At 37.3% G+C, this 22,434-nt stretch overlaps 1 protein-coding gene across 1 annotated transcript in view; it reads left to right on the top strand.

Moving 5' to 3' along the window:
• Nucleotides 1–22,434, top strand: part of LOC121421546 (nuclear receptor subfamily 1 group D member 2-like) — a 45,464-nt gene that overhangs the window by 15,124 nt on the left and 7,906 nt on the right. The window contains exons 3-4 of the mRNA XM_041616288.1: nucleotides 6,726–6,907; nucleotides 21,859–22,022. Coding sequence (XP_041472222.1) covers nucleotides 6,733–6,907; nucleotides 21,859–22,022 — 339 coding nt within the window. The 5' untranslated portion in view covers nucleotides 6,726–6,732. The remainder of the gene's footprint in view (nucleotides 1–6,725; nucleotides 6,908–21,858; nucleotides 22,023–22,434) is intronic.

Raw genomic sequence — 22,434 nt, 5'->3', positions numbered from 1 at the left:
AAATGCTCAAGGCGCATAAAGAGAGCAAAACATATATAAGTAAAGAGAACTAATACCCCTTTCATAAACCCATCCTCCAATTATCCGCCTAAGAGTAATACTGATAATTCAATAAAAATTGTGTTCACAAACTCCGAAAATATTCCACCCTTTTTTTATGAGCGCCCGACCTGAAAAAGGCGGATAATGGTCATGGCAACTGCACACGCCCCCTCCGATGGGGTTGTGTTGGAAAAGGGTGACATTGTGACCGCACCATGCCACCATGGCAATTATCCGCATGGAAATGCGTTCATAAATCAAAATCTGGTCCCGATGCTGCTATTATGCGGATAATAGCAGCATCAAAATAATTCGGATAACTCTGGTCCTCCGATTTTACGACCACATTATGCGGATAATAGCCTCATAATTTGGTCAGAGATATATATATTTATATTTATGAAAGGGATATAAGATAAGTACAAGAAAGGGTAAATTACAAATGAGGAAAAATGTCTGTCTTCAAACCTATATGTAGTACCTGATGATTGCCAATCAACCACAACTCACCTATAGGCTTTTTACACAGGATTTTCTTAACCCCGGACTATCGCTAACCCCGTACTATCCTTAACCCTGTACTATTTATTTTCCTTTTCACACATGCCAAATTGTTTTTGCTAACCCCGGATAAGGAATGCTTGCTTTTTACACACGAAACTCGCTAACCCCGGACTATTGGTAGCTCATGAATATTCACGAGCGCACTGAGGGGTCATTCGGGTCATATCCAAAATCGCTGACTTCTGGCGCGCGCTTTTTTTCATCACCGTGATAGCTGTCATGAATATTCATTATACTTACCTCTGATTGGACAACAGGGCCGGCTCTGTTGCGGGGCATGAATGGGAGCGCTTAGCCCACTTTCGTTTTACACATGCGATCTTAACCCCGTACTATTGCTCTTAGCACCGCAATTGGTGGGATAACCCTGCTTTTTTGCAGGGCCAAATAATCCCGTACTATAGGTGGGGTTAGCCCACTTTGCAAAAACGCTGTGTAAAACGAAAGTGGGCTAAGCTTAACCCCGTACTATAGGTGGGGCTAAATTGCCATTTAGCCCCACCAATAGTACGGGGTTAAGGAAATTTTAGCCTGTCTAAAAAGGGTACTAGTCTGCTATGCACACTCTGAATGGCTCGTGAGGATCAAACCAGCCTGAACGGGCGAGCGAAGCGAGCCACTTCTGCAGCCTCAGTAGACCTAGTCTGCTATGCAGACTCATTGAATTAGCTGAGGTACAGTACACATACTACACACACTGCGGATGTGGGTCTACATTTGTAGACTACAACTCACCTGCAAGGCTTGCACGGAACGATGTGACAGAGTCTGAACAAATTCAATTCAAAATTTACATGTATTTCAAAAGATAAAAGCATTATATAATTCAATTTAAAAAATCAACAACACAGTGGATGTAGCAACTCAGTAAAGCAGTGCTTGTGACAAGTGCAACGTGACATACAATAAAGACTTAAAGTGATTGGTTAACAATGGTTTGACTTTTAAAAAATCTGAGCCAGAAGGTCACACTTGTCACCTGTGTCTGTGATATGTTACAAAAATGAAGCCCAGAAAAAATTGCGTTCAAAAATAATTATTTAGTGCTTCAAAAATTGATATATAAAGTGACCAGAAACACCATATTAATTTCATCCCATACACTTATGTGTACTATTTAGGCGTCTATAAGACACCTATTTACAAAATCAGGGTTTGCCTTGTAGTTTTAGCTTTTCATTCTCAATAATGGTTGTTTTCAGGGTTTATTAGTTCTAATACATGCACTTGTACACATGTTTCATCTTGGTTTGAGATTTTTTTAAATCGGCTGCTCACAAAGTTAAACAATACCTTTAAATCACACACACAAAAAACTTATCCATACAATTACAAAGTACATTACGTATGTAACAAGGGAAAATACAAAATACAAAGCAGATTAGATCAGTGCAACTCCATATACATTGTATCAAATGAAATAGTAAATAAATCGTGAAATCAATCAAACCACAACTGTCTGTAACTAAAGCATATCTCTCAATATAGGGACTGGATGTAAGTTTTTTCGTAAGTTTTGTCTTAAAACAATTCAAAGATGGTGCGTTTCCGATGTCTTTTAGATAAATTGTTCCACTTTTTTTAACCTATAACATGAGAACATGTCCTGTGTCCTGGCAAATGAATTAATGAAGAAGTGTATGTATTGTATTTATTTAAATTCTGATTTGTATTAAACGACAGAGAAAAATGAACAGGCATAAAGCTGATTGATACACTTATAAATAAAGAAAATAAAAATTGTGTGAACACTCCCTAATTGAAGAAGAAGATGAGATGAAGTTTAGTCAATGATGGATGAGGCCAAATGGGAGTTGGATAAGTGAGGCCTAGCTAGATGGTAATAAAGGGTTTCCTTCATGATGCAATGTTTTGAAGAGTCTTGTTTTTGCCATTTGGGCGGTGGGCCACTGATTACTCCAGAATTGTGACCCTCTCCTTCTTTTATAGAAAGGAGAAGTTCGTTCTGGCATCAATCTGGTGTTGATAAAAGTATCTAGAAATATTTTGGTGAAAGTTTGAAGAAAATTAACAAAAGTGATGAGTGTTCTTCTTTTATAGAAAGGAGAAGTTTGTTCTTGCATCAATATGGTGTTGATGAAAGTAGAAAAGCTAGAATCATGGTAGGAAATGTTTTTTTTTTTAATTTAAGGGCTAGCTTTTTTCCACAAAGGGGTGACTTCAGAATTTGGGGGGCTATCTCTTTCATTTGAAGGGCTACTTTTTAGGGGTAACAAGCAATTATGCAGTAAAAGCATATGTTATTCTGCTGTAGTATATTGATTTACCACATAATCTTGTTTGTGACTGATCCTGAGGCTACTCCACATGTACATGTAGAAAGAATGCGTGTCCCAAAACATACATTTTGGGGAAATTTAGGGGTGATTTGTGCGGTCCTGAGGGCGAAATGGCGCGTTACCATCGTGTATCTCATAAGCTGGCTAGAAATATTTTGTTTGAAAGAAAATGAATCAAAATGATTAGAGCTTTCATTTTGTGAAGTCATGCAATTTAAAGAGCAGCTCCTCGGTGTAATAAGAATTTCGGCAAGCGCCACTTTCTAAAATAAATTTATAGTTATTTGGGATAATCAGTGGCATACACAGGATTTTGGAAAGGGGGGGGGGTTCAAGCAGAATAAAAAGTTGACAAGCAAAAAAAATGGTCTTCACCAAAAATTTGACTTTGTTTCTAAGTTGTTTCGTAACCCCCCCCCCAAAAAAAAGGTCTTCAACACAAATTGGAGCTCTTGCATCTAATACCCCTTTCACACTGCCCTCTTCATTTTTCACCGGCGAACTTCTCCGCCTCGCATTCCTCACTTCACCGGCGAAAAAAAAGATGTACCCTTTCGCACTGACATTTTTTCACCGGCGAAAGTTCAATGGGCGATTCGAGGGTATCTACTTGGCGACAGCATTCAGCTGAGCTTGCAAGTAGTTGCGCGCAGAATCTCGGTGCAGGGGACTTCGGGAGAGAAAAAATTTGACCTCTGACGTCATTAAAGAGGAGAAGTTCTCCGGTTTGCTTTCATACTGGCTGTTTCACCGGCGAAGTTCTCCACCTCTAGAGGTGGAGAAGTTCGCCTGCGAACTTCACCGGTGAAGTTCTCCTGTGTACCTTTCATACTGGACATTTTCCCCTTCGCTGGCGAACTTCGCCGGTGAAGATCGCCGGTGAAAAGCGCACTGTGAAAGGGGTATAAGCCTTACTTGCATCATTTCTATCCCTGATTACACTTATAATTTTACACCTTGCACCACAAATAACCAGGGTGTTAACATTGACACCATTTGGTGTCCCTATAGAGGACTTCTGACTAAGGTGTTAAAATTACACCCCGGAGGTGATCATAGCACCACACAGTGTTAAAGTAACGATGAAAGGTGTTGTAATATTACCCAACACCTCTAAAAACCAGGGCGTGAAAATCAACACCTTTGGTGTGTCTAGACTACACACTGAGGTGTTAAAATTATACCTTAGAGATGATCACAGCAACAAGCAGTGTTACAGTACTTGACAACTTAAGGTGTTGAACCAACACCACAAATTTATTAAACACCAGAGTAAAAAGGTCTGTTATGTTGGTCATTTGAACACCACAGCTCTTGCTGCGTGCTAGAATCTTTGAGCGTCGATCGGCATTTAGTATCCCATATCAGACAGCTACATGTATTCTCGTGTGTTCTATATTCATTTTGATTTATGACTGTCGAGCCTTATTGCAGTGCTTACGTGACAATGCAACAATTTCTTCTCCCATACGAGCTGGTCACGTACCCCAGTTGCCATGGATACCTTAGATTCTAGGGACTGTCCCTTCTACATTACATAAATGTTTACTGTATGCTCTATCGTGTATGCCATCAATGGACATTGAGATGGAGGTGGCATCTAAGTATTCACTTTCGCATTTTAAGAGGATTATAAAACTCCAGCATAACATCAACAGTTTCTCCTCATGGCCTTAAATGTTTTACCTCTGAATTAAGTATTGCTTTTTTTTCATTGTCTTAAAGAATTTTTTTTTAAAAGATGTCAGTCCTTTCCAATATAAAATGATGAAGACTAGAGATCTGCTCTCAAAGTTCTTAGATCAGATAGAGTAATGCAATTCAATATTTTTTCAATTCATTAAACCATCATCAGATACAAATAATTAAATGAATATAAATAATCATACAAATACTAAATATAACAATAGAATGATGGTTTGGTGACCCCAGAGAAAGCAGAGCTTATAAAAAGCGGCCACTGAGTTAAAATGTACACTGAAAATATATACAACAAATAATAATTATACTACACCGATATAGCCGTAAAAAAAGGGAAAGGGGGGACTTTCAATGAGATAAAAACAAATAATTGAAAGTTTTTAAAGCACATGTTAATAATTTTCTGATAAGTCTATTGAACCTAGAAAGAGTTGAACTGGGTTTTATGTCAGAGGGGAGGTTATTCCATAACTTAGGAAAACAAGTTTTTAAGGAATTGAAAGACATAGTTGATCGAGCTCAGGGTAGATGAATTGATTGCTTTGGCGAGTAAAATAAGGGTGTATTGTAGAATTTGGGACAAAAATGTCATTGAAAAGAGGAGGCAAGATTTTAGCATAAAATTTATACATAAATACAAGAGAATTAAATGATATCAAGTCCTGTAATGGCATTATGTTCAGTTGAGAAAATAGAGGCTTTCTATGAGTGCGGTAGGGAGCGTTTGAAATAATGCTAACTACTTTTTTTTGTAAAATACGTAGTTTATCTGAAGTGTGATTTGAAGGTGTAGCCCCAGACAACATTGCAATAATTCAAATGGGGTAGTATGATGCTATTATATAAAGTAATCAAAATTGATTTAGGAACATAATGTCGTAACTTGGACAGAACACCAATGGAATAATGGGTCTTGATCTTTGTACTAATAGAAATAATATGAGATTTCCAATGGAATGGTGAAGTTAATGATTTTGACAGGATTTTCAAGAAATGACCATGCAGTCACCCCAAAGCAAAAGGCGTGAAAGTTTCATTTAAGGTGTTTTCATACTGCAGGCCAGTGGAGTTATCTCCAGATTGAGTTGATACGCTTATACTGAGGACCGACATTACATCCCTTTTCAAACTGGCAAGCTCCACAGTGGCATATCCACAGTCGTTTCATTGGTTTCCAAGCGAGTTCGCACCGTATTTGTGGCGTGCGGCATGAGATAGGCGATACCCCTTGCGGACTATGCAAACTCTGTTTGTAACCCTCTTCTCGAAGTTGGTTGAGTTCTCCACTTTGAATCCAGATCAAAATTATCCTAGAATTTTCATACTGCTCTCCGAAGTGGAGTAATGAACTCCTTCTGGACTCCGGAGTTATTTCACTTCGGCTTTCAGTATGGAAGTGGTATTAGATTGCGTAGTGTGCAAATCTTAAGCTTGAATGAAAATGAAGTTGAAACCTTGTTTCTACAGTTACACTTCGTAATTCCGAAGGTTCTTTATTCCGAAGGTTCATAATTCCGAAACATGTTAATTGCCTATACCTCGATGTTCGTTAATCCGAAAAACGTGAAAGGGTTCATTAATCCGAACATATGTGGCGTTATTCAGAAGGTTTGATTATCCGAAAACGAAATAAGGTTCGATGTTCCGAAGGTTCGTTAGTCCGAAAACGAAAAAGGTTCTTTAGTCCGAAAACGAAATAAGGTTCGTTAATCATTATGTTTCGGAATTACGAACCTCATGTCGTTTTCGGACTTAAAAACCTTCAGAATTACGAACCTTCGGAAATAAGAACCTTCGGAATAACGAATCTTCAAAATATCCGAACCTTCGGAATAACAAAGCTTCCGAATTACGAATGCATGCGGTTTCTACTTATTTTTTGAAGCTCTCATTACATTTCTTCTGCATTCAATCAAGTACTTGTATTGTTGATCAATTTCAAAATTTGATCATTTTAAATCTTCAATGTGCCTTTTGAACTCAATGAAAATCTCATAATTTTGTTTGGCCCACAGGTCTATTGTTGGTTTGGGGGTGGCAGCTAGGTTACACATTTACATGTACATTTAAAAGCAATGGTGCTCAAATATACAACTCTTCACTCATTCTTTTTTCCAGCGTTTTCATGAAGCCCATCCTGATCAACGATTTTGAAGCCGTTGCCATGGAAACTGAGCAACGTAACAGTGTAGCATCATCAATGGGTAACATAGACCAGCTGAACCTGGTCATCCCTGAAGAACTTCCATCGCCCCTCTACTCTTTGGAGGATATTCCCGATGTCGACCTTACATTTCCAGGTATTTCAGTAGGCCTATTTATAAAGGGGGGCGAATTGACGAACGGGCTTCTTATATTGACTGTGTTATGCACATACATAATTGTTGTTGTTGTTTTAGCTTATACAGCGTGTAATCATTCAGCAGTGAATATTCGCGCCAGAAATCGCTACCTTTAGTCTTAAATATAATTTTCAAGGTCATGGGTGGCCAACTGTGTGTGTGTGGCCTCTTGTTGACTCTGTGTTTTACAGGTAAATAACTATAAATTTCAAGGTCGTTGGTAAATTATGAGAAGTTTCTAAACCTAGCGAGCAGTGACTGTAAGGCCCGAGTGCCATGTCCTCGCCTGTTAAACCAGACCATGCTGCACATGCTCCTACATGTGCATGTATTTAGGGCAAGTCCAAGAATTCGCGTTACGTATGAGACATTTCAGAGGCTTTAATGACCTGAAAAATAGTGTTACATGACTTTGATTAGAATGAATACCCTCCTGATGGTAAACATCTAGGAGTAGAATAATCATGCAAAAAATTGTGACATATGACCTTGACCTTGATGGAATGAAACTTCAATTAACATGATGAGAAAGTCAAAAAGATTTTATATTTCATATAATAAAATACAAAAGAAATAGTGAGTGAGTGATGTCATCAGTTCCCTCATTTGCATACCGACTGAGAGGTGCATATAACTGTTTTGTGAAATGAAGCGAAACTTTATTTTACATCCGATTTTGATAAAATTTTCAGTGTTATGCTTGTTGAATTTTTCTCTTTTTGTTCAAATCAAGTTTTTTGTTGGAGTGGACTTGTCCTTTAAGGACAGAACAAGTTCTTGTAATGTAACAGGTACTCTGATGATGTGGTCGGTCTGAATACAGCTACTGTAATGAGTAACATGAAAAATAAAGGATTAAAAATACCATAAATAATATGATAATGTGTAATTTTCAATACATTATTTATAACTACCTGAAGTCTGTGTTTGACTCAAACTTTTGACCTTTGGCAAGCATAATTATGTTAAGGTCAAACTGAGGCCTCAGACTATGCCTTGACTTGAGAGGAGGCTAGAATATTTGGCAACACTAGGTGGTTTCAGACCGCCTCGAAGTTCGCCAGTTCCAGGTATTCTCTGATCGGGAAATTTACCCCGATCAGAAAATACCAGGTATTTTGGTAATGTGAAAGCAAACTACGCGTAATATCCCCGAAAGAAAATACCCGCTAAATAGCAGGTACTTGGCGAAATTACGAGAACTTTCGTGGGGATTTTTCCAAGGTCGCAGGTATTTTGGCGATGTGAAAGCAAATTACGGGAACATTTATCCCAGCGTGTCGTTGGGCGCGGCGGCGTGGGTGGCTGCTGGGCTAGTGATTTTGAATCTCCCGCCTTGCCTGCTTGTCAGACCACACTGCGCATGCTCGTAACTTCGGGAACTTATCCCGAAGGATGTGTTTCGGGGCGGTGTGAATGCAGGAATAATTAACGGGTATTTTTTAGCCTTAAAAAGTTCTCGTAATTTAACGGGGATTCTTGTGATCGAGGCGGTTTGAAACCACCTAATGAATTTAATACAGAAGAGACATAGCAGGTTGAAGAGACATCTAGGTTTCAGACTTCCTCAAATTTAGTCAGTTTCAGGCATTTTTTCCAATTTGAAAGCAAATTACGCCGAATATCCTCAAAAGAAAATGGCAAGTACAGTAGGTACTTTTCAATGTTGCAAGAACTTTCCCTGGGAATTTACCATGCCAGTCACAGGTTTTTTTTTTTTAGTGTGAAAGCAAATTACAAGAACTTTCTTTAAAAGCCCTGCTTGTAGTTGGGCATGGGTGCTGTGGGCGGCTGTTGAGCTAGCGATTTTGAATCTTGCGCCTTGCATGCTAATTATCAGACCATACTGCACATGCTTGTAAACTCCAAGAACTTTTCTGTGAAGGGTTTGTTTCGGGGTGATATGTATGCAGGAATAATTATGAGGTAAGTTAACAGGGATTATTGTGGTTGAGGCGGTTTGAAACCACCTATTATGGTTTGTTTACGGGATTAGTGTTATGAAACACATGAATCACGCATGCTTGGTTCATGGAGCTGTATATAGTTCATTCTAGCTCCATGGATCATGTTCAAAGACTTGTGGTCAACATTTCCTTGGAGGCAGTTTGTTTTATAACAGCTGTGAATTGTGAATCATTTTTTATATGCTGAACATGCATGCTATGTACTTGCTTAAAAGGGGCACTGATCGAATGACTGAACTCGAATCAATCTCCTGTGATAGCTCGACATGTAGACCTGTAAGTGTACATCAAGATAGACTTGATCACATGAAGATCAGGGGTTAAAAAAGGTCACGTCCACTCCAGAAAAATGTTGAAAGAATAAATAAAGAAAAATCGAACTACATGTAGCATAATGCCGAAAATTTTATCAAAATCGGATGTAAGATATATAAAGAAAGTTATGACATAAGTCTATTTAAAATTTTGTTTATTTTTCACAAAAAAGTGATATGCACAATTCAGTGACATGCAAATGAGAAAGTCGATGAAGTCCTTCACTCACTATTGCTTTTGTTTTTATTGTGTGAATCATACAATATTTTATTTTTTTACAGATCTATTCGACAATAAGGACCAACTTTATAATATCAAAGCAATGCAAATTCGACATGTTCGGGGAGGAATCAATCAATCATAGTTTCACTTGACAATCAGCATATAATTGGAATTGTTATGTAATAAAATACAAAAGAAATAGTGATTGGTTGATGTCATCAGTCGCCTTATTTGAATACCGACCAGGATGTGTGTATAACTGTTTTGTGAAAGTAAGCAAAACTTAAAAATGTCATAACTTTCTTGTTCTACATCCTATTTTGATGAAATTTTCAGTGTTATGCTTGTCGCATTTATCTCTTATTCAAATCCACTTTTTATTGAGGTTGTCCTTTAATGAATCTCATTTGATTGATACATGTAGATCTATACTGAAAGAACACAAATTACTGGAAACAATTAATTCACACATTTTTCCTTGGCAAAGGAATATAATGGTATGGATTAATTGTAGGCCTAAGGATGTATAGAGGAATCTATCCATTATTGTAGTTGGGACGGGTCCACAATAGGCGGTGCTGCACCATCCCGAGTTTGCTCAATCTCGAGATTTTAGCCCGATCAGCCCTCTTCGCGATTAATCTCGAGATTCAAGAAACCCCGTCTCCACCATCGCAAGAAGAGTGATTCTTGCTCGAGCGAGGCAACAAGCCCGATATTCCGAGCATGCGCACTTTCGATCTTGGAGTTTCAACGGCCCGCGCTTTTGAATAACTTCCCGCACCCGCGATATACAATCAAGTACATGTACTCTTTTCACTAGCACTTTCGCCGAATTCGACCGCTGTTATGCAACAATATCCTCTCAGCTCAGCCGCGCTATAATTATAAGCGAGTGAAGTACTCTTCGTTTAATATGATGGCGGAGGAGGCAACGACAGAGGGGGAGAGAGAGAGAGAGGAGGAAAGAAATGCTATTTGCTCAAATTTTTACGAAGGAATAAGACGACACTGCTGTCAGTATTGTTATTGACTATGACCATCGTCGATAATGAGCGCCTCCCCCATCGGTCTGGTCTCTCCCAAAATCCATTCACTGGGCCGGGGGCTGGGGGGGGGGGGACACCATCGTTGCTGATTGGGGAATTGATGAACGCTATTCGCGATAAAGTTAAAGATAAAGACTTTCGCATGCGTTCGGTACAATCGCGATGTGTTTATGTTTTGACCAAGGCAGAAATGGAACGCGAATTGCATTATGGACTGAAGGTCATGAATAAATTAACCCGAGTCCAAACCCGAGTGCGTCTGCACCTAAGAATTAGCGGGATAATTCGTAAATAGTGCGCTATTTTGCAAATAAACCGGAGTTGACTTGGGATTGCAATCTCGAAATTAATCCTAAGAACTAGCGCGATAATTGTGTCTGCATTACAAACAATCTCGAGATTTTTCAGATCGGGATAATTTGCCGGATCAGAAATAGCGTGCTAATTTGAAAACTCGGGATGGTGCAGACGGCCCTAATGCAAATTTTTCTCACAATGTTTTTCTGTCGGTGACAAAGTTTCTGCTTGATTCTCAAATGAAAACTTGATATTTTCTTGTAAGTTACAAATGATGACGGGCATGATTAGGTGAAGCTTTGATAAATCTCGACAATATAGTTTATATTCCTTCCCATCTTTAAAAAATGTAGCCATTATATACAGTATTCTTAAATCTTCAAACCATGATAGCTGACAAGTGCTTTACATACTATATAAAAAATGATTTTAAAGAGAAATGCCAGTAGTTGCAGTAAACACTAATTTCATGAGAAAGTCTGTAAAACAAGGCTTAATTGTCAGTATATCATCGAGGATCTAGATCTATCTGGTACAGTTACATAAACTGAACTTTGTGAAATCTTGAAATCTACGCTGAAAAATGTTTACACTGAAGATCACCAACACAGATAGGCACACTTGGGACAGTGTATTGTTATTGCTGGAATAAAGACCCGACGGAAGTGACCGAATCGGCGCTTATTTTGCTTATTTCTCAGCAATTACACAATTTCTTCCAGAATCCTTTGGCACATATTTTTTATTCATACAAACAGACACCTGGGTGGTCATTATATTAGATTCTGTAAAAAGTCATTTTGAGATCGTTACCAATACTGGAATTTATCTTTAATCTTGTACGATTATTCAGATGTTGAAATTGTGTGTTATGCTATCAAGCAGGAATCCCTTGATAAAAGCATTATGCAGGCGAGGATCCAGGGGGCAGGGGCTGAAGGTGCACTAGCCCCCCTTAGGCTTTCAAAAAAAAAAAAAAAAGACAAATTGAATATTGAAATCGACCCTTTTTTCTTGCTTGTTAATTTTTTGGCAGACAAATTATTGTCATTAAAGGACAAGTCCACCCCAACAAAAACTTGATTTGAATAAAAAGAGAAAAATTCAACAAGCATAACACTGAAAATATCATCAAAATCGGATGTAAAATGAGAAAGTTATGACATTTTAAAGTTTCGCTTCATAACACAAAACACATCTCAGGTGGTATGCAAATGAGGGAACTGATGACATCACTCACTCACTATTTCTTTTGTATTTTATTATATGAAATATGAAATATTCTGATTTTCTCGTCATTATCATGTGAAATGAAGTTTCATTCCTCCCTGAACACGTGGTATTCCATTATTTCAACATTTTGTGTTTCAGGCAAGGAGGTTTTAATCATAGAATTCGTAAAAATTGAAATATTGTATAATTCAAACAATAAAAAAACAAAAGAAATAGTGAGTGAGTGACATCATTGACTCTCTCATTTGGATGTAACTGGCTCGTTAAACTATTTTGTTAAAAATAAACGAAACTTTGAAATGTCATAACTTTTTTATTTTACATCGGATTTTGATGAAATTTTCAGCATTGTGCTTGTCTGATTTTTCTCTATTGATTCAAATCAACATTTTTCTTGGGTGGACTTGACCTTTAAATCTAGGTGACTTTTTTTGCTTGTCAAATTTCAAGGGGTAAAATGTGCCATCCTTTTTGAAAAAAAAGCTGGATCCTGTAGCACCCCGTAAAATTTCAACTGTTGATCCGCTCCCGTTATGCCTCTTCTAAATGCAGCTGCTTTCTTGCATTCTCCTGTATTTTGTCAATGATGATGAAATAAATGAAATGGTGAAAGGCGCAAGTAGGACTCCTACTAGGAAGACGAGGAGGCTTTGAATTTTGAAAATTAGGGGGCTTGAACCATTTGAAAACTAAAACCCTCTTCCCACTGGCCACAAGCACCGCTACAGTAGCGGTAATTCTCAGACTTGCAATAGACTAGCCCGGGATAACCTCGCCTCGCAATAACCACGCAGCAATCTATCGCTTACGCAAGCCATAGTAATAGCAGCGGGACAGCCCCGCCACTGTCGCGGTGTTCCTTCAGTGTGAAGGCACACAGTGGTTAGGACTCTCGTCTTTCAATCTGAAGGACATGAGTTTGATTTCCCGCCCTCAAATATTTCCGGTGCCAGGACCGGCGTATTAGAGTTGGGTCACTTGTGGGGTCACAAGCCTTCACATGTTTTGTTATGGAGCTGATTTATCCCAGCACCGTCCTGGGATAACTTCTCTACTGTGAATGCATTGATAACGGGTTTATAGTGGTGTCACCATCTTGTGACAGCACGGGCATGAAATTTGAAAACCAGTATGAGAGGGGTATAAAAGTAATGGATTTGATCTACATGCAATTGGGACGTTGATGAGAGTAGGGTTTCCGCAATGATTGATGTGGACAATGATATGATGATCTAGGGATGAAATTCTTAATTCCACAATTATAAATCATAAAGTGGGTTGTTTGTGGATCTTTGCATATTTTGTAAAGTGTAGGAGGAAAGATGTAATCCCTTGTCACGTTGTATGAAGTGTACTTTAGATCAAAATAAAATGCCTCTGAATATTCCAATCACTTTCCTTGATTTATCCGATTCAAGATAGATTTATTGGAAACTATCAAACTAGTAGGATAATTTATTCATTGGGTATTTTCCTTTTAGCGCCTTTTGAGTTATAGGTCTTTTTTGTCTCACATGCATAGCAGAATGAGGCTATACATGTAGGCGCAGCTTTTCCGATGGCGGCGGCGTCGTCAACATTGGAATCTTAACGAAAGTTTGGTTTATGAAATCTCATAACTTTAATTGGAAGTACACATGGAAGTATTTCATGGAATTTAGACATGAGGGTAATGAAGTGTCACTGAACATTCTGCCTGAGATTGAGATCACATGACGAAGGTCAAAGGTCATTTAGGCTCAATGAACTTAGACCATGTTGTGGAAATCAACTTGGAAATCTTAACTAAGGTTAAGTTTTTGAAATGTCAAAACTTTGAAAGTACCAGTATGTGGAACTACATTTAGATTAAAATAATAAAGTATAATTGAACAGTCAGTTCACATGACCAAGGTCAAAGCTCATTTCAGGTCAATTAACTTAAGCCATGTTGGGGAAGTTTTTTATGCCATCATAACTTTAAGTGTTAATGGATCTACTAAAAAGGGTATAGGCCTAATCAAAACTCAAGCATGAAATCTAGTTACGAAATGTGAAGTAGGCCTACATTCTAAATTAAGTGTACAGATAGCTACTCTAACTCTATCAAAATTAGAATTAAAATATCAAAACAGGGACTTGATTTTATTCAATTCAGTGGCCCCCAAAATGCCACATTCAATGAATAACACATTCATTTATGAAATGCTACTGCTCTTTTACCAGCAAAGCTACATGAAAGACAGGCTTTCAAGAGGAAGTTCATCTTGGGAAAAACTTATATAACTTACAAATAGAATAAAATAATAAAAATATTGATGAAAGTGAAAAAGATCAAGAAAGTTATTAGAATTTTTAGATCTATGTTATGTTGTGTAATAAAGAATACATGAATTTCATTTTTTTTTTATAAAAGGGAAGTTTACCCTGAAGAAAAGTTTGTTTTAAAAATAGAGAAAAATATGAAAAATATTGGTGAATATTTGAGGAAAATCCATTGATAGATTTAGAAAGTTATTTTACATGTAATTTTAAGGTTTGAATTTGTGACGTCATAACTGAGCAGCTGCCCCATATGTTATGTAATATATGGGAATGTAAATTTTTCAATGGTTAGTAATATTTAGGAACGGCCGAATGGGTGAAGAATCATACTGTATCTTTATGTCTATTGATATACTGAAGGTACAACTAAACCATTTTCAATTTTCTGAGAAAATTGATTTTTTACTTTATGATATTGAATTGAATTGAATTTATTTTCATACTTCACAAGATAACAAAATAATAACATAATACAAGAAGTAGATTTGATTACATAGAAAATACAAGGATAATGGCAGTAAATAAAGTGAAATATGAAGGAACCTGCATGAAAAGCAGAGCTTGTAATGTCTGCAGGTTCCTTAAAGTAATTATGAAGTTCGTAAGGAGATCGGACACTAAAGAAAAATTAGACTACAAAGGAAAGGCCAAAGATTAGCACAAAATCACAGGGTAAAGAATTAGAGGAAAAGTGGACAATGTGAAATATAGGAGGGGGATGAGTGAAGAATGAAAAAAAAATCAAAAACTATACCACATTATACCTTTAAAAAGGTACAAATCAAATACCTATATATATTCAGCCAGTGCTTCTTAACGGTGTCCATAACTGGACAAAAGAAATGATATCAGTTTACATTTAAACATACTTTTAATAGGGATAAACAGCTAGTTATTTCGTTTGGAAGATTATTCCAAAGCCTTGGTCCTTCAAATACAATTGTTCTTTGAGCAAACAACGTACGAGCATGTGGAAGGTGAAATGAGTCCCTTTGGGGGTAGGGTAAGAATGGATGAGGTTGTTTCTTTGAAAGAAGGAAGAAATGTATACATGTAGGAAAGCTGCTCACACATGATGTTACAAATCTAATATTTTATAACTTATTTTATTCTTTGATGGATTTTGCTCAAACCTTCGGCGAAATTTTTTGTCAATTTTATGCTATTTTAGTTAAAATTAACTTTTTGTCAGGTGTTCCCCTTATATGGTTTATACTAACTAAAAATGTTCTTCTGGGGTGTGGGGTGGGTACGAAATACAGTGTAATATACTGAAGGTACAATAAAACTACCTTTTTCATTTTTTAAGAAAATGACATTTCATTGATTTTTTATGATACTTGGGAATCTGCTCGCATGTGACATCACAAATAACAGAAAGAATTTACTCTAATTAACTTTTGAGACCTTTGATGAGTTTCCTCAAATTTTCACCAATATTTGGTTATTTATTTCTGATATTTTTTATGATAAACTTTTTTGTCAGGGCGACCTTCCCCTTTAGAAGTTTCAAGATGTTTTTGTTCATACAGTATGTACCATGCGTCTCCCCATAAATCATTCATGGTCTCCAAGGTCTGGAGGCATGTTATATCCGGTTTTGATGAGCTGACTCGGTCGCCTATGTTTGCATCTTTTGGCTTGTTGAATCAACTTGAGAAAGCTGAATAGCCAACTTGCCAAGTAAATCCTGAGAGATGTTAGCCATGCCAAGAGAAGAGTGAAAGAAAGAGAGGAGACAGAAGGTCCGTCTTCACCAACCGAGTTTTCAAATTAGCGTGCTATTTCTGATCCTGCAAATTATCCCGATATGAACAATTTTGAGATTATTTTGAATGGAGACGCGATTATCGTGCTCAAGATTGCAATCGTTAGTCAACTTGGGATTATTTGCATAACAGCGCACTATTTTACAAATTATTTGCAGGTGGAGACACACTCAGGATTATTTATTCACGGCGTCAGACCATAATTTATCAATGCCTCATTCGAGCAGGAATCGCTTTTCTCGCGATGGTGGAGACGGGGGTTTCTTGAATCACAAGATTAATTGCGAAGAGGGCCGATCGGGCTAAAATCTCGAGATCGAGCAAACTCGGGCTGGTGCAGCACCGCCTAGAGAAATGGACGAGTGATAGAGAAAGACCCTTCAGTTGGTTTCTCTCATGTACTATGCCTACTCATGCCAAAGATCTGATTTGCCCCGGGGTGGGGGGGGGTATTCAAATTATAACATGATACCTACATACATGTGCCACATAAAAAAATGAAAATAGGGGGCTCTGGAACTTTAATAACTTCCTGGTCTTAAAATGGGGGCATCCAGACATTGCCTCCAAAGGGTCTGCTTCGGGTGGCGTAAATGCAGAGAATGCTTTTTATCTGATATAAGTACTGAACAGGTTCTTGTAATGTAACAGGTACATGTACTCTGATGGTGTGGTTGGTCTGAATACAGCTACTGCAATGAGTAACATGAAAAATCAAGGATTAAAAATACCATAAATATTAATGTGGAATTTTCAATACAGTATTTAAAATTACCTAAAGTTGTGTTTGACTCAAAATTTTGACCTTTGGCAAGCATACATTAAGGTCAAACTGAGGCCTCAGACTCAGAGCTACCAAGTCTCACGCATTATGCGTGAGACTCAAGCATTTTGGACTCTTGTTTATCCCCTCAAATATCTGTCTCACGCAACTACATGTATCACAGCCTATCCCCATATAAATTGTACACAATGTCTGTGATCTCACTCAGATTCACGGAAAATCTCACGCATAGCTGGTCTTTGAACTTGGCATCTCTGCTGACTATGCCTTGACTTGAGAGGAGGCTAGAATTTGGCAACAATGAATTTGATACAGAAGAGACATAGCAGGTTTCAGACCACCTCAGATTTGGTCAATTACAGGTCTTCTTTTTATTTGCCAATTTGAAAGCAAATTACGCATAATATCCTCAAAAGAAAATTGCAAGTAGGTACTTGTCAACATTCAGGGTTGTGATAATTTTTGTCTCACCTGCGAAGCAAAGTGAGACTATAGGCGCCGCTTTTCCGACGGCGGCGGCGGCGGCGGCGTCAACATCAAATCTTAACCTGAGGTTAAGTTTTTGAAATGACGTCATAACTTAGAAAGTATATGGACCTAGTTAATAAAACTTGGCCATAAGGTTAATCAAGTATTACTGAACATCCTATTAGAGTTTCATGTCACATGACTAAGGTCAAAGGTCATTTAGGGTCAATGAACTTAGACCATGTTGGAGGAATCAACATCGAAATCTTAACCTGAGGTTAAGTTTTTGAAATGTCATCATAACTTAGAAAATATATGGACCTAATTCATGAAACTTGGACATTAGGTTAATCAAGTATCACTGAACATCCTACATGAGTTTCACGTCACATGACCAAGGTCAAAGGTCATTTAGGGTCAATGAACTTTGGCCGAATTGGGGATATCTGTTGAATTCCCATCATAACTTTGAAAGTTTATGGATCTGATTCATGAAACTTGGACACAATAGTAATCAAGCATCACTGAAAATTTTGTGCAAGTTTCAGGTCTCATGATTAAGGTCAAAGGTCATTTAGGGTCAATGAACTTTTGCCGAATCGGGGGTATCTGTTGAATTACCATCATAACTTTGAAAGTTTATTGGTCTAGTTCATTAAACTTAGACATTAGAGTAATCAAGTATCACTGAACATCCTGTGCGCGTTTCAGGTCACATGAACAAGGTCAAAGGTCAATGAACTTTGGCCGAATTGGGTGTATCTGTTGAATTACCATCATAACTTTGAAAGTTTATGGATCTGATTCATGAAACTTGTACATAAGAGTAATCAGGTATCACTGAATATCCTGTTCGAGTTTCAGGTCACATGATCAAGGTCAAAGGTCATGTAAGGTCATTGAACTTTGGCCATGTTGGGGTTTTTTGTTGAATAACCATCATATCTCTGTAAGTTTATTGGTCTAGTTCATAAAAAGTGGACATAAGAGTAACCATGTATCACTGAACATCTTGTGCGAGTTAGAGTAGTATTCAAAGTCAGCACTGCTGCTATATTGAACCGCGTGATGCAGGTGAGACGGCCAGAGGCATTCCACTTGTTTTTTTTTTAAATGCAATGCCCTGGAAGAGCACTCATTCTGTGTTTCTGAGCGATGAACCAATCAGCGGTCTCCGAATAGCTGTGCAGATCTTTGGCTGTTCGCGGTTGGCAATTTTCCACTGTGCTACACAGAGTATGAGTGGGCACTCGAAAGAGAAAAAAAAATTGAGGGTCTTTGGAATAAGAAAAATAAGGAATTTCTTGGGCTTTCTGAATTGGTGATGCCCTGTAGCCAAAAGTTAGATTGAAAACATACATTTACACTATGTAGCACCCCCCCCCGGGCTTATTTGCCTACATGCATTTGTGTGGTGGGGTACGAGTGTAAGAGCAAAATAGCTTAAGCTTTACAGGTATATCCAATGTTACCCAGAAAGTAATGAAAGTAGTCCCCCCCTTAAAAAAAATCAAATCAGATCAAATAAATAATTAATAATAATGATTAAAAAAAAATGAAATGAAAATGCAAATAAAATAAATAAATGAATAATAATTATAATTTTGTCTCTTGTCTCAGTTGGTTTTGAGAAGTTTTGAGAACCCTATTCCCTCTTGTTATACTTTGTCAGTGACTTTTTTTCTATTGGCTAATTATCTTAAATTGGACTTTTATAAGCTTTATTGAACTCCTATTTGGAAAATTTCTTATTGTGTTTCCATTTGAACGTTAAAGGCAGAGGCCCGTATTCTGAAGTCGGGGTTTTACTAAAGCTCAGGGTTAAAATTGTGGTTCAAGTATGGATAGCCAATTGTTACATAAATCAATAACGGTAGAAATATCATATTCAGCACATTTGGCTCTCAAATCACTCATAATTGTCTGGGAAGTATAAATAGATGATTCTCTTCACCATCGATGAATCAGGAAAGAGCAAAATAAACATGAGAAACATACAATACCATAATTTTAGCGCAGAGTTATACCATGGTCTATTAAAGTAAAACCTGACTTAAAAATACGGGCCAGTCTCTTAAGTTACAAACAATGTTTAACACAAATGTTGTGTATCCTGTTTTCAAACTTATCATATATATATATGAGTGGCATGATTGATAGGAGGTAATCTTTATGGGGTGTGGCTTTTTATTTCACCTTCAGTCTATTATTGACATTTAGGGGTTATTTTTTTCATCGGGAGTGCAATTTTTTTTGCAATTAAGAAGCAATTATCTGGTAAAATAAACAAATGTCAGTCACTTTATGATATTGAATTATTGGTGTCAATGAAATTCTTTGTGGCAAATCTTTAATAGGGTGAAGTCCTAGTTTGTCACCCCAAAATGATTGTATTTGGGGCATTATAGGTGCGATTATGGCCCTGATGAAGGACGTAATCGTCCCTAATTGTCCTCCTGTATTAACAATGCTGATGAGTGGTATCCACACTAGGGGATAAAACACGTACATGTACATGTTTATGTAAACGGATATGTCACATAAAGTTCAATGTTATGAAACTTCTGAATCATAATGTATGGAAAATGAAAGAGAAAAAATGTCAAAAGAAGACAAATCAATACAAATAACCCGGGGGGGGGGGCACTACTATTGACAAGTGGATACCATGCATGCGTGACAAAAAAACATGTAAAAAGGATCTCTTTTTCAAGATAATAAGGGTGTAAAAAAAACACTACAAAATTTGCGAGGGTATAAAAAGAGTAAAATGCTTTTAATATAAATGTGATGTTTTTTGTTTGAAATAAATAAACTTGAACTTGAAATGTTCTTTTTGCCCCAACACTACATGTTTATAGGGTCCAATTTTAGTGAGGTGTGTAGGGTGGTACTAAGCCCAATGAAAATAAAGGTCAAGCTGGCGTCCACAATTATGATACTATCGTATGTGTTTAGGGGGGTCAATTCGGGAATACTTGCTAATGGTGCCATTTTGTTTCCAATACTTGTTAAGGGTGGGGTTTCACATGCCAATACTCGTCAAGGGGTGCATTTTCAGAACATGGAAAATACTTGCTAGGGTGCTTTTTGAAACCCCATGGTACCGCATGGTATACACTCATCGATGGAAGTGCCCCCTCCCCCCCCCCTCCCGGGACAAATATCAATGTGGGCTTGTGCCATTCCTGAGTATTGCCATTTGACTTGAGCATTTTGAAAGTTAATCAATGTGTTAGTAGTATGGTATGAAAACCATGGGGGAGGGGGGGACCAGTCAAATATATTGCTGTACACATGCGTAACCAAAAAAACTTTAAAGGGATGTTTTTCAGTTTTGGACTCTGGCCGCATTTGCACTCATTTTAGGGTATCAAAAAACAACGATTGTCAAGAAAAAGGGTGGTGTTGAAAGACTGGTCAATGGTCGAATGCAGGGTCAACCAAATTTAGGGTATTTATTTTCCAAAGCTTTTTTTTTAAGACTAGCCAAACGTGTTTAGGGTAATATGGAGGTCTCCCACATTTGAAAATGTATTATGTTGATATTTGTCTATTTTTTTTTATTCTGATATTTGTTTTAATGATTAAAAAAAAAGAAATTCATCAGGTATTACATTGCTAGATTTGTAGTATTCTGGTGCACCAGGGGAATATGAATATCAATTTGGTGGGCTAATGATGTCATATCCCCACTTGTTGTTTTGTATTTTACTATATTGATTTTATTCTAAATTGTTCTACCAAAAACTAAAACAGTTGGATTGACAACTGATTGATAGCATTAGTTATTTATTCCTGTAACTTATTTCATCATAATGGAGACATGCCATTTAATACAAATGAAACAATTAATTTCACGTAATAACATAAGAAAAAGGGAAGTGGGGATGTGACATCATGAGCCCACCTAATGAATATTTACATCAACGTGCATATACATGTAGCTATTTTCACAAAATATTGCCTAACTTTAAAATTCAGTAACTCTCATTTGTTATCCGATTTGAATGAAATTTGTAGCATTTTGCTCTGTGAATTTTACTCTATTTATTTAGATATAAATATGCTCGGCCTAGAGGTAAAGGTAAATGCTAGTTTTGGTAACGATATCAACATGAGTTCGTACAGAATCCTATGAAATGACCACCAAAGTGTCTATATAAATAAAACGCATGTGCCAAAGGATTCTGGAAGAAATTGTGTAATTGCTGAGAAATAAGCACAGGATTCGGGTAGAGCGTCGGGCCCGACGCTCTAAGCTATAATTATACATTGTCCCACATGCGCTTATCTGTGTTGGGGATCTTCGGTGTGAACATTTTTCAGCGTAGATTTCAAGATTTCACAAAGTTCAGTTCATGTAACTGTACCAGATCTAGATCCTCAATGATATACTGACAATTAAGCCTTGTTTTACAGACTTTCTCATGAAATCAGTGTTTACTGCAACTACTTGAATTTCTCTTTAATGCCTATATCTGACTTTCATATTTTTCAGATGAAAGCTGCATTGATAGTTTCACAGACCCGACTACGACCACCGGCGAGAATGGTCGAGTGGGAGGGGGCTGTAACGCTGATGGGGTGTGTCTACCCTGTAAGGTCTGCGGTGACAAGTCCTCTGGTTTTCACTATGGCGTCATGGCCTGCGAGGGCTGTAAGGTAATTATATCACTTTTATCATTTGACGAAAAATACTGAATAAAAGAATTAAGTCAGTCCCCCTACCCTAAGCATATCTATCTAAAAACAAGGAAAACATACTGATTTGAGTGCTAAATTTTCATGAATAGGAGAATGATTATGATTTTATTCATAAATTTGCATGTTTAAATTTTAAGTTTCCAAAAGAAATCAACTATTCAAATTTGCTATAATTGTCTTTATGACCCACATGTACATGTCTATGGCATATAGGACCCCCAAATCACAGAGATGCACTGCATGTAAATGAAGAAAGAGCGTGTGTTGATTTTTTAATCATAGGCATTTTTAGAATCTTATATGTAGCACATACACCAACAAACCTAAACTAGACAAATCACGTTTACCTGACCAATCAAAACTTATATCT

The sequence above is a fragment of the Lytechinus variegatus genome, chromosome 9 (genome assembly GCF_018143015.1).
Source record: "Lytechinus variegatus isolate NC3 chromosome 9, Lvar_3.0, whole genome shotgun sequence".
Taxonomy (NCBI): Eukaryota; Metazoa; Echinodermata; class Echinoidea; order Temnopleuroida; family Toxopneustidae; genus Lytechinus; species Lytechinus variegatus.
The sequence above is the reverse complement of the archived record's forward strand: the minus strand, read 5'-3'. Positions and strand labels throughout refer to the sequence as shown.